A 13,344-nucleotide genomic window follows, 5' to 3' on the forward strand; every position below is an offset into this window, starting at 1 on the left:
GGAGAAGCCTAGCGCTTTCTCAGAGACAGATTGTGTTGGACATTGGATAAACCAATGCTCCCCCCGTGTGTTTCGTGAAATGGACTAACCGCCTCTTGTGGATCCTTATCTCTGGTGATGCAATCGTTGACTAACACCTATGGATTTTGGTCTAACGTCAATTGTAATTCCCAACAAGTGGTATCAGAGCGTAGGTCACAAGTTCGATACACACCCGACTCGTGTTGGGGGGGAGATTGTTGGACATTGGATAAACCAATGCTCCCTATGTGTTTCGTGACATGGGCTAACTGTCCCTTGTGGATCCTTATCTCTAGCGATGCTATCGTTGACTAACACCTATGGGTCTTGGTCTAACGGCAATCGTGGTTCCCAGGAGATTGTTGGTTGTAGTAGCAATGTGAATTGTAATAGATCCATTTGCTCAAAGAACAATCAATAAAATAACACAACAATGAAAGCAGGTTTTCCCTTTTGGGTTTCCTCGGTAAAATAAGTGTGTCAATTTTGTGTGCATGTGTTTTTTATCTCAATTATTTTCCATTGTATGTTGATTGTTAAGAAACTCTGTATATTGGTGAAAGTAAATTTGATTTCAGTTTTCAGTTGCCTTGTTTTCAGTAATTCATCTAAGTAGTGCGTAGAGTTTCAAGAAAATTTAACATTTAATATCTTTTAATTATCAGATACAAATTATGGGCACATATCAGTCCCTTTCTCCTTTGAAGCTTCCAGGGGTTATGCTTGCTCTATTCCACAGAGATCGGAAGATGAACTCTTCAAGGAATCAGAACGAGTGAACAACAAATATGTTTCTTTTCTTGACCTGGTCTGAGGAACTCAAGGTCTTACCCAACAATGGTGGGTAACAGGAGCCATTAGAAGAAAAATTAAATGACAAAGTCAACAAAGGTGGCAAACTTACCCAAATAATAGGATTTTTGTTGCATCATCTCTATCAATAGCTAACAACAGTTTGGATGGCAGTTGGATTCCTCTCAGGTACCAACTGGGAGCAGTCACAAGACTCAATGAACTTAGGGAAAAGAAGCAAGGAATTTGAAGGGTCGGAATATTTTCAATTAAATCAGAAGTTTGTTGATGTGCTTTCCTTAGTAGCACCCAATAACAGATTAATTATCTTGGAAGATTACTGTGAGAAGCTTTACACTATTGCAACAAATACATCCAAGTTTGCAGGTATCAAAGGACATGTCACAGGTAAAGCTTTCATTGAAACTTTGGAGTTTGATTTAACTATCAAACATGAAATCAAGCACATTTTCATCAACAACCCAACTTTCGAGAAATATACTGAAGTAGATGAAGTTTATAGAAAGCTAATAAATCTTTCTATGCCAAATGATGAAAGGTGGGATGAGTTGTGTGATACTATCGAGTAAAAAGTTTTATCTCCAGCAGACAAACAACAAGACAGCATTTTGGGGGTCAAGTCATCAACCTTTTCCTCAAAGATAGTGCCAGCAACCTCAGCAGTTTAAGCACTCCTACATTTTTGTACTATTTTTGTAATTAATTAGATGTTTCTAGAATCCGATATTTTTGTATAAATAAGTAGCAATTCGATGTATTAAGAGTTGAACCCTTGGATGAGTTTTCTAAAACAGAATTGTATCAAACTGAAATTGCTTCACATTAATGAAAGGATTCTGGATTTGCTTCAAACAACTTGTCACTTTGTGAGTTTGTCTTATGTTTTCACTTCATTTTGTTATTCTACATGTATTTAAGTTTTTATGAAGAAAATTGGGTAAGAGAAAACTGAATATCAGTCTATCTTAAACCCCCTCTGAAGTTATAATCTATTTTAGAGATTAGTTTATTGGACTGTTTGTCTTTATAAGCTCCTCTACATTTATAAATTGTCAACCATCTTCATAAGATTAAATATATTTTGTTGGGTTGTAAACATTGTTTACTTGCATGCTTTCTTATGATTAACTAAAAATTCAGTCTGAATATTTAGGAAATCATACTCTCTTACATTTCTTCCTTTCCACACACTTTTAAACCAAATTATTGTTCAGAAGTAATGGACCAGCCCTTTCTTAATATTTAGTATTAATAAGGTTTAAACACCTGCCTTAATCTGCTCATAACATTGGTCATCCAAAAACTTTTAAAACAACAAAACATTTTAGATGCTCTGGCATAATTAATTAACCTAGAATTATCTCAAAGGACAACATCATACCCTTTGAAAGTCTTATTGAGAATCTTACTTATGGGTTGAGTCCTAAGAATATTTCAAAGAATTTTTTGTTTTGCAAAGGAATGAAAAATCTGCTAAATAAGGAACGCATAGCTATTTACCAAAGGGTCTTTCCACATTTTGTTGTGCCTCCACAGTCCAGACTCCATATTAGTTATCAATGCAGAGTGGAAGGGACTTTTCTTCCTCCACACCTCTCTGCACTATGCACCGCTGTCAGTGTGCAGAATGTGGAGGACAGAGGGAAGGCTCACACCTCTGCAATCTCACGTCCTGCCCACATTCCATAACCCCCATGCTGCATTCACCACATTTCACCCACACCCCTACAAGTTCCATACTTCACATCCCCACATCACTTTTCGCATGCAGAATGCAGAAGCATGTCACTTCAACAATCCATTCACCTTACCTTCTGCCTCCTCTCACATAATAGTGTCTAACATGCATTGGACCTACAAGTAGATACATCCTCTGGTGATATGTGGCTTGGATAATAAAGAGTGTATGGAAAAATTAAATGACAATGAAGTGTACGTTTAATTCCGACCACCTTTTTCCTCACAGTGTTTGGTGCCAGTGTTATGATATCTTTAGGGCGTGGAGATTTGGCTAAGCCCTGGAGTAAGAGTTGTAGTACAAGCAATATAGCCAAAAAAAAATGCCTCCAAGGTAAACCATTTGTCAATAATGTCCTCAATTCTCCAGCTCATACTAATAACTTCTTCCATTGGTCAAAAACATATTGATATAAGTGGTATTTAGATTTACTGGAGGAAGAACGAAAGAAGAATGTGGTTTTGTTATTGATGAACATCAGTTGTGTAACAGAATTTCATTTCCGAGAGGTTGTTGGCTCATGCACTAAGAGATTTGACTCTAAATACTGGAAAAAAAGTTGGAAAGAAAAGACAAACTGCATATTTCACTTACTCCCCCATGTTCAGAAAAATGATGCAACTTCCAGAGCCGGCCTAGGTTTTCGAGATGCTTGATGCTAATGCCTTTTCGGATGCATACATGGATGGTTTTCGTAGTATGAATCATTGAATCAATCATTTCTACAGCCTAAACCAGAAACTGCGAGAATATATCAGGTCAATATCCTTAAGTAGGTTGACCCTTATAAGGAGATGGCATGGCTTTTTGCTCATTTAGTTGGACGAGAATCTAGAGCAACATGTACAGAATTCGACAGTGTCGCCCAGTTTCCTGAAGAGATTAAGAAATGGTTGACAAATTTTGTGGTAGATAATGCGGAGAACAGCTCACCAAGTACAGATCAATTTGGCATCCTACATGGACTTAGATGAGATGCTTGCATTGAAAGTGAAAGAAGACATTATGGTGGGCCCCTTTCAGGAGTATATTAAAGATTGGATGAGTCAAGTCGTTGATGCCACTGCTAAGGCCTCATGAATCTTAAAAACGGTTATGACAATTGGGTATCATATGCACGATCAACTGAATTTAAAGACAGTAAACGAGTTCTCTTCAAGGAAAAAAATGCAGGCAGTAGGTCGGTCACAAAGTCTAGATAAAAAATGTAAGATTATACAAGAGTGGGGCATAAGTTACGGGACTGCAATCATAAACTTTTGTTATTATAAATCTACAATTGAAGAAGGTTTTTGTCATTTGTTGCACATCACATGCCAACCACACTAACAAGTACTTCAACAATCATCATGAAATGCAATGTAACACTATAGAAGGATGTTACTTGCCTTTTTAACACTAGAAACTCAATTAATGTGCATAAATGCTCATCCACGTGAAAGAGGACGAGCGTGATGACAAAATGGATAAATGCTGCCACAACCTGGACACTCTCTTTGCTAACATACAACTTGAGTCCAAAATTAAAATCCCCTATGAGTGTGGACATGGAGCCATCTTAATGCACTCCATCTTCTTAGAGTCAGCCTTTTCTCAGTTTTGATTCAGTAAGGTGCTTTGAGTTAGTCTAAAATCAAAATTCCCTTTGAGTGTGGACATGGAGCCATCTTAATGCACTCCATCTTCTTAGAGTCCGCCTTTTCTCAGTTTTGATTTAGTAAGGTGCTTTGAGCTCTATTATTCATTATTATATTGTAGCACTAAGAAAAGTGAGGTGCATTCTACATCTTCTTAGAGTCCGCCTTTTCTCAGTTTTGATTTAGTAAGGTGCTTTGAGCTCTATTATTCATTATTATATTGTAGCACTAAGAAAAGTGAGGTGCATTCTACAGCCTGGCCAGGGGTGGTGGTCGTCCATCAGCGCTTCCTGTGCCTGGGTTGATGCATTGGGTGCATCAGATATGGACATTAGTCTAGAGAAGACACATCTAAACTCAGGTCTGGAATGCATCTCCAGATCACAAAGCTGAAGGGTGCATATCTCAAGTTCACGCAAATATCCAATATATCAAATATTGGAACTCGCCATATGTAGCCTAGTTTAGACTGCCATTTAGAATCTCAGATGGGTTTGGGCTAGTTTAAAAGTCAACCTCATAGCTACTTGTGATCCAATACATCACTTATAGGCAGAACTACATATAGCCATATATTTGTACATGCGACTCTAGCACAAATTAGACCAAATGGTTCGTAAGGCCCTGACTGAGTTAGCCTTGGAAACTTATAGCCTTGAGAATAACACAGAAACCTGTGTGCAGGGTCACATCCCAATGCAGTTCGAATTGAACAGATTGTGTACTGATTTAGTGAATCTAGAGAATGCATTTGTGCATCTAATATAGACTAGCACAAACTCATCTAAACTTCGGTGTGTGGGATGAATCTAGAGGTTGTAAAGCTTAATGTTGTACATCTTGCATTCATATAACTGATTAAGTATCAACACAGATTTATCATAAATACGAATCTAACATGAATCCAGAAAGTTTCAATTTTTTCATGTGTAATGTGTAATTTTTAGGTTTCAATTTCTTCATGTGTAATGTGTAATTTTTTCTATGACGACATTATTTAAATATTTTATATAATTATTTAAATTTTTATATTTAAATTTTTTAATTTTTTATTTTAACTGAACTCACCAAAATTTCACCAAAATTTCAACTTTAATGACAAATAAATAATGTTACACATCATACTCAACTAATGTTACACATCATACTCAACTGTACTGTAAAATGAACTTCTGGGCTCAATAAAATATTAAAATTAAAAATATAAAATATAAACTTCAAACGTCTCAGAGCCATCTTTAGATGGGTTTGTACTAGTTATATATTTGTATGGAATATGAGACTTCAGGCAACCTCAAGTATATCAAACACGGGTTTATATGAGTCTGTGCTAATTCTTTCAATAAGCTCGCTTTATGATCTGAGACTTATGTCCTTAACTTGCCAAAATTCAATGAAATGATTTTATACGAGAACGAGGAAGGGATGATGTACCTGGGTGCACGCAAAAGAGCAAGTTTGAGGGGGCCAGATTGGAGTTCTGCCCAGTTGAGAGTGCAGACTTGGAGAGACAGGCCGAGGCCATCAGAGTAAAACCGAGCTGCTTTGGGAACATCCTTGTGCAGTTGAACTATCCACCGAATTGTTGCCATGCCCAAAATTTTAAATCTCAAATTCACATTTTCTGTTTACCATATATTGAATTTCTCACTTGTTTCACCACCATTAAGAAAATGACTGCATTTCATTCCTTTTTATGCATCAAGCTAGTTACCCATGCCTGTACTCCGCGAGCAAAATAACAATTTTAAGAAGCCCGTGTTTGGTGATTTGTTTCTCTCGCTTGATATCTGAGGCTAAAGCTAAGATATCAATTTTAAGTTGTACCTATAGAGTGATTTGTTTCTTCTCGCTTGGATGTACGCTTGGATGTATGAGAAAAAAGCAAAATAGGTATAGTGTTTTTCATTATTTTTATTTATTTTTTTATTTGTGTGATATTTTAGAATATTTAGATCTATTTTAAATTTTATTTACTAAGTTTTAAGAGTGATAAATTTCTTGATATGTAAATATTTTGAGTGAAAAGATATTTGATTTTTCTAGGCGCTTGGTAGATCTGGAGTTAAAATAGATCTAGGCTAGTTTAATTCCTCTTTAAATAGGGTACATTTTACATGAATACCATAGGTCAATACCATAGTTCTCAATACCATGGCCCATTTTTATTTTTATTTTTATTTTTATAGGGTTATTTTTATTTTTGTATTTTATTTTGGCTTAGTTAAAATGTTTACATTACATTACATTAATCTTTTTATTTTTATGTAATTTGACTTAGTCAAAATGTTAAACATTACATAAAGCACAATAAATTTTTTTATTGTAATTTTTGTAATTATGTGTTCATGAATGTCATATATTATTTTATTTTGAATAATAAGTTATTATACTAAAATCAGTCTAGATTCATCTTAAATCTGGATCTATAAAGCATCGAGCGGGATCAAGTTTGGAGTGAACATGGATCCAAGTTGACAGTCTTGCATTCCATAATGGATTTCCCCAAATCTTTAAATAGGCTTCATCGTAACAAATACCATGGACAAAACCAAGGGTTGTCAAACCCTAGAGCCCAAAAACTGCGAACCGTAAATTATTAATTTTATTTTTTATTTGACCTAGTCAAAATATTTATGTTTACATTACAACATATCTCTTCCATACTGAGCTGGAGAGTGTCTCTCGGCGTAATTGTTTTACTTGATAAGTATCATTATCATTAATTTTTTATCAAGATTGTATCATGTTTTATTAATCTTTATAATCATAAAGTCAATGTTTATGTACATGCACTTATACTCTTTGAGGTTATTTTTTGTGATCCCCTCTAATGTTTCCATTTCATTTTTCTCTATCAACTTAGTCCCCTTCACTTGCTACTTTTGCCTCCCTTTTTAAAGTTAATATGCATTTAACAAGTTCTTTTTAGTTGCACAATATAAGTCATGTATCGATAGTTCTCTTCCTCTTGTGTGAGTGCACCATCTCCAATGGAAAAACAAATTATCTATTTTGACTCTAAAGTGAGCTAGAAATGATTGTGGACAAATTAAATTTCATCCTCGAGTGAATTGAGAATTAAATTTCCAAATGCATGGAAATTAATTGCATCCTTGGTCACCCATGTCATTTTTTCAAATGTCGCTAACATTAATTCAAAGGTGTTGAACGCCTAATCCTCTATGGGTTGGTGTGGAATGTGAACAGCCACCAGAGTCCAAGAGACCACTTGGAATATTAATCCAAGGGTCACATCAATGTACTATAAATGTATATCATGTCAATAATATATGCAATCTAATGTTTATCTTTTACATACGTTGTTTACATTCCATGTGAGTTTAACATGGTATCGAAGTTGCAAGTGTATTCCTGCCTTGCCCAAATTTGAGCCACTTGTTTTGTGACCTCTCTGTGCATGTCAGTTTTTTCGTCAATTCCGCATTTCATTAATGTTTTCTCAGGTAAATTCTAGCTATGATCTCTGCCATGTAACTGTCATTTTCTCTGCTCCTGCAAACCAATAGAAGTTGTGTGCTCTTTCTCCTTTCCACATTCAAACGTTACCTCTGCTGAATTCACGTCGGTTTCACATGAAATTCCAGAGTTATTATGAAATTTATGGTCTGTCAACCCTATCGGTTAGTATGTCAGGCCTGGTGAGTAACGACTCTGCCATCTGCTCTTTTCTAAACCTGTCACTCTGATGATATGTCAATTTTCAGTGATTCCCTGCCTTTGCAGGAACGTCTTGGTTGTGGTAACAATGTATCTGTTTTTCACTTGATTGGTAAATTCGTGCACATCGTTAACATTGCACATTAGTTCCTATCTACCAAGGGAAGGGTTATACCTGCAAGGAGATACTAAATTTGTCGGTTCCTCTCCTCACTACGCAGCAGAAGTCGCACTCCTCTCACTCCGGTTTCCTAGCATACCATTGTATGCTCCTCTCCAAACTTTATATGCTCCCATGCCATTTTAAATATCTTTTCCCTCTCCAATAAATATAATAAAGTATTCCAAGCGGTTAGATCTTGATTTGGTTAATATTATTTTATTATTCTCCATTTTTTAGATTAACTCAATACTTTGTTATAAATAGGAGGGTTTTTCATTCATTCTTCACCATGATCATAATCATTGTCACCATTATCGTCTTTTTTCTTTTGAGCTCCCATTCGAGTTCTCCACATTTTGTCTAGGTTTTTCCATATTGAGAGAGAAGATTGTTTGCCAAAGCATCAAAGACATTAAAGGACCCATCCCATGGAGGGGGACGTACAGACCCTTTTGTAAATCTCCTTCACTAGGTGTTTTTAATAAAGAATTTATTTAATTAAATTCTTTCCATTTGGGTTATTGCATTGGATATCTTTACTGATGCTTTCTATTATGGATCGTCTATACTTTTGTTGCATCTTTTTCCATTTTTATTGTAGATATGAATTACAAGCAACCATCAAATTGTTGTTAGGGTCACTTGTCACCTAGTGACTTAAGTGAAGTGTTTTTGGTACACCTTCCAAGAAATTTCACACTAACAAATTTAAACAAAAGAAGCAAGACTTTGGATCTATGAATTTGAAGCAAGGGAAAGGCGCCCCAAAGCCGCAGAACAAAGGACAAAGCCAAGGTAGGGTGACCCATGATAACCCACCAAACCCACAAGCAAAGAACAACACCTCAGAGACAAAGAGGGACACGGGGAAATGGTGTGAGTCCCATAAGAGCCCCACTCACAACACAAGTGAGTTTCGAGCCAAGCAGTCACTGGTGGCCGAGCTGAAAGCTTCTGAACCAGATGCATGTTCCGACCATGAGTCAGAACCTAACAAGGGGAATGACGAAGGGAAGAAGATTATTGGCGTGGAGCCCAGTGCCATCGTTGCCACCACCGAGATCTAGAAGAATGAGCCCAAATATCCATAGGAGGGGTAGCTTCTCTTCCACTCCCAAATGTGGGTGAAGGGTTCTCTGTTGCAGTTCATTGTCGACGACGAGAGCCAAAAAAACCTCATTTCAGCAGAGATCATGAAGCAGCTGGGCCTACCGACCACAACACACTCGGAACCGTACACCATCAGGTGACTTCACTAAGGGTGAGATCTCCGCGTTAGCCAATAGTGTCGCCTTCCCTACAACATCAAGCCCTTCACAGATGAGGTACTGTGTGATGTTGCTCCTTTTGAAGTTTCTGATGTATTATTAGGAAAACCATACTTGTGGAAGTGGCATGTTGTGTATGAGTCTAGGCCTCGCACTGTTAGTATTACTTTGGGCAATAAGTTATACAGGATATCAGGGGTAGTGCCGTCTGCCACCATCTCTTTGATTACTGTGAAACAATGCAGTAATATCATTTCCCAGATTGTGAAATTTTCTTTCCTTATGGTTCTCCCTCATGGCAAGAATAATATTGTGGCCACGACCTCCATACAAGGCTCCTCCGCATGACAGCAGCAGATGGATAAGGTTGTGGAGGAGTATAGGGACATCTTCACCTCACCCACACTGGTGCCTCTACACTGTCAGGCCAAGCACTCCATTGATCTGACCCCAAGTGTGTCGCTTCCTAATGGACCGATCTATCAATGCTCTGTTCTGGAGAATGATGAAATAAAGAGGTAGATTAAGGAGTTGTTGTAGAAAGGGCACATCAGGCCAAGTTCATCACCTCATGGGAAACCAATCGTGTTGGTACAGAAGAAGTATGGGACTTAAAGACTCTGTATTGACTATCAGGTGTTGAACAAGATCATTGTCTGGAATAGGTATCTAATCCCATAGATTGATGATCTTCTGGACCAACTCAAGGGGACCAAATATTTCAGCAAGATTGACTTGAAGTTCGGGTATCACTAGGTACCAATCGAACCCTTCAATGTGTGGAAGACTACCTTCAAATCCAAGGAGGGCCTTTTCAAATGGTTGGTCATGCCTTTTGGGTTGATGAATGCCCCCACAACCTTCATGAGGTTGATGGATGACATCTTGCGACCCTTCACCAACTCATTTGTGGTGGTGTATTTGGATGACATCCTGATCTTCAGCCAGAGTTGGGAAGAGCACCTCTGCCATATTCGACAAGTCCTCCAAACTCTGTGACAACACAAGTTGTGTGCCAATTTGGAGAAATGCACTTTTGGTATGACCCAAGTTCAATATATGGGGTACATCATTAATGAGCGGGGTGTGCATGTGGACCCAACCAATATACAAGTCATTCAGGATTGGCCAACCCCAACCACTCTAATGGAGATCCGCATCTTTGTGGGTCTTTCCAATTTCCACCGCAGGTTCATGTTGTGGTTCTCTCATATCACTTGGCCTTTGAGTCAAGTGACCAAGGGCGGAGTGAAAGTAAAAGTATTTTGGTCTAAATCCCAACAGAAGGCATTTTTTGAGTTGAAGCATTACCTCTGCTCTACACCGGTGCTCACATTACCAGACTTGCCGCAACCATTTGAGATTGAGACAGATGCCTCTGACTATGCTATTAGTGCAAGTCTTACTCAGCAGGGGCATCCAGTGGCATAACACAGTGAGACACTTTTAGACACAGTCTGAAAGTGTCCCACATGTGACAAATAGATCTATTTCATTATGTAGGCCTACCGAAAATGGAAGCATTACATTCTAGGGGAGGAAACAATCATCCACACAAACCACCAACCCCTGCAGTTCATACATACACAAGGGAAGTTGCAGAGCGATCACCATCAGAAATGGTCCAAATACCTACAACAGTTCCATTTGGACATTAAGTACAAGAAGGGCAACACCAATAATGTTGTAGATTGCCTCAGCCTCCCTCTAGAAAAAATCATCAACCCTTAGCATTCATTCACCCATGGAATTTACCCATGGTATTGTAAGTGGCATCCACCCATGGTATTCATCCACCCATTGTATTTATCCACCCATGGAATTTACCTATGATATTATAAGTGGAATCCACCCATGGTATTTTCCCATGGTATTGTAAGTGACATTGGTCCTTGGTATTCATCCTCCCATGGTATTTATCCACTCATGGAATTTACCCATGGTATTGTAAGTGACATCCACCCATGGTATTTACCCACCGATGGAATTTACCTGTGGTATTGTGACCAAAAAATGTTATAAGTAACAAGTCATATTTTGTAAAAAGACAAATTGTCCACCACAATGTAGACTTTACAATTATTATATGTTTTAATAAAAAAGTTTCTTTGTGGTTTTGTTATTGTGTGTTCTTCTATTTACTTATGGATTTTCAATTTTTCAGATCTTGGGGGCCTTCCCCCCCAAGATCCATTTCATTTTTTTTTAGATCTTGGGGGCCTCCCCCCAAGATCCGGATCAGTGGTATCAGATTCAGGTTACGACTCCATGGAAAGATGGTTTGACGCATATTTTAGTTTCAAAGGTTTTCAATAATCTTCAACAAACTTCATGCACGTGCTACGACCTCCACAGAGCACTTTCTTGGGCAAAGCGGGAAGATTTTTTTTTTCTTTTTTTTTGCAGGAAATTTTTTTTGGCGGCGAGTTTGCAGATCAGATATGAAACATTTAGTGTAAAATTTACAAAAAAAAAAAAAAAAAAAACAACATATCTGGATTCCTTGTGAAAAAATACCCAAATTCAAAAAAAAAAAGGCTGAATTGGAGTTTGGCTGAGGGAGATATCGTTGATTTAAAATTAGCTATGTTACACAAATGTTTCCGACGACAATTCGTGGAAGGCGGCCCTTCTTCTTCCTTTTTTTTTAGGCGGCCCTTCTTTTCTTTTTTTTTTTCCGAGTTTTTGTGCATAATTTTAGAAAAATGATTGTAGATCTAAGCTCCTCTCAAAAAATCACCCAATTTCAAAAAAACAATTGGTCGAAACGAAGTCCAGATGAGGGAGATATCACTAATTTAAAATCAGTTATTTTTTCAAAAGTTTTGTGACGACGGAACAGTTGCAACGCAAATATGAGTTTCTAGAGTGCCCCAATAGAGATTTCAATCACATATAAAGATTCATAATGGTCATTCTGTTTCCAAAAACAGGTTATAGTAAATATTATGAGCTACACTGACTTATTTATGTCAATTTTAAATCTGGAGTAGCATTCAGAGCGGGTTCCCTTTAGAGACATGTCCTCCCACCCCGCTTTAGTAGGCACCTGCTTCACATTCATCAGTTTCAGCATAGCAGCATCCAGCTTGGGTTCTTTGGACATGTGTCCCCCCACCCCAAGCTATGTAGACAGCTGCTACTTCATCAACAATCAACATCACGGTTATGGGTCATCCACAAATCCACACTTCATCGAAGTCCATTTGCTAGGCCGCACACTGTCAGTGTCACAGTTGGTCACAAGAATTACAGGGTATCTCTATCCTCAAATCTTCGTTTTTCATGGTTATAGGTCATCCACAAACCCACACTTCATCAAAGTCCATTTTCTAGGCCACACATTGTCAGTATCACAGTTGGTCACAAACATTACAGGATATCTCTATCCTCGGATCTTCGTTCATCACGGTTATGGGTTAACCACACAAAACCCTTCTCTTTAGTGGCTCTTCATATTCAACAAAGGCATCTCAGGATGGAACTTCACGCAATGGGGACTTATTTCTTCTTAAGGAGAGAGGAATGACCTGAATGGAAAATGGCATCCACCCATGGTATTCATCCACCCATAGTATTAATTCACCCATGGAATTTACCCATGGTATTGTAAGTGGCATCTGCCCATGGTATTAATACATCCATGATATATATCCACCCATTGAATTTACCTATGATATTGTAAGTGGAATCCACCCATGGTATTGTAAGTGGCATCGACCCTTCGTATTTATCCTCCCATGGTATTTATCCACTCATGGAATTTACCCATGGTATTCATTCACCCATGGAATTTACCTGTGGTATTGTGACAAAAAATGGTTATAAGTAACAAGTCACATTTTGTAAAAGGACAGATTGTCCACCACAATGTAGCCTTTACAGTTATTATATGTTTTAATAAAAAAAATATTTGTGGTTTTGTTATTGTGTGTTCTCCTATTTCTTCTGGAATTTTCAATTTTCAGATCTTCGGGGCCTCCCTCCCCAAGATCCATTTCAATTTTTTCAGATCTTTGGGGC

At 37.7% G+C, this 13,344-nt stretch overlaps 1 protein-coding gene across 2 annotated transcripts in view; it reads right to left on the reverse strand.

Annotated features, from left to right (window-relative positions):
• The window catches only part of LOC149198105 (uncharacterized), a 137,095-nt gene extending 131,059 nt beyond the window's left edge, over positions 1–6,036 (reverse strand). The window contains exon 1 of one of the 2 annotated variants that reach the window (XM_089406086.1): positions 5,644–6,036. In XM_089406086.1, coding sequence (XP_089262212.1) covers positions 5,644–5,801 — 158 coding nt within the window. In that variant the 5' untranslated portion in view covers positions 5,802–6,036. The remainder of the gene's footprint in view (positions 1–5,643) is intronic. The other variant, XM_089406085.1, reaches the window with a different exon arrangement.
• Positions 6,037–13,344: the final 7,308 nt, after the last annotated feature.

The sequence above is a fragment of the Pinus tabuliformis genome, chromosome 2_2 (genome assembly GCF_031772625.1).
Source record: "Pinus tabuliformis cultivar Carrire ecotype Pingquan chromosome 2_2, CPIR1, whole genome shotgun sequence".
In the NCBI taxonomy this organism is placed as follows: domain Eukaryota; kingdom Viridiplantae; phylum Streptophyta; class Pinopsida; order Pinales; family Pinaceae; genus Pinus; species Pinus tabuliformis.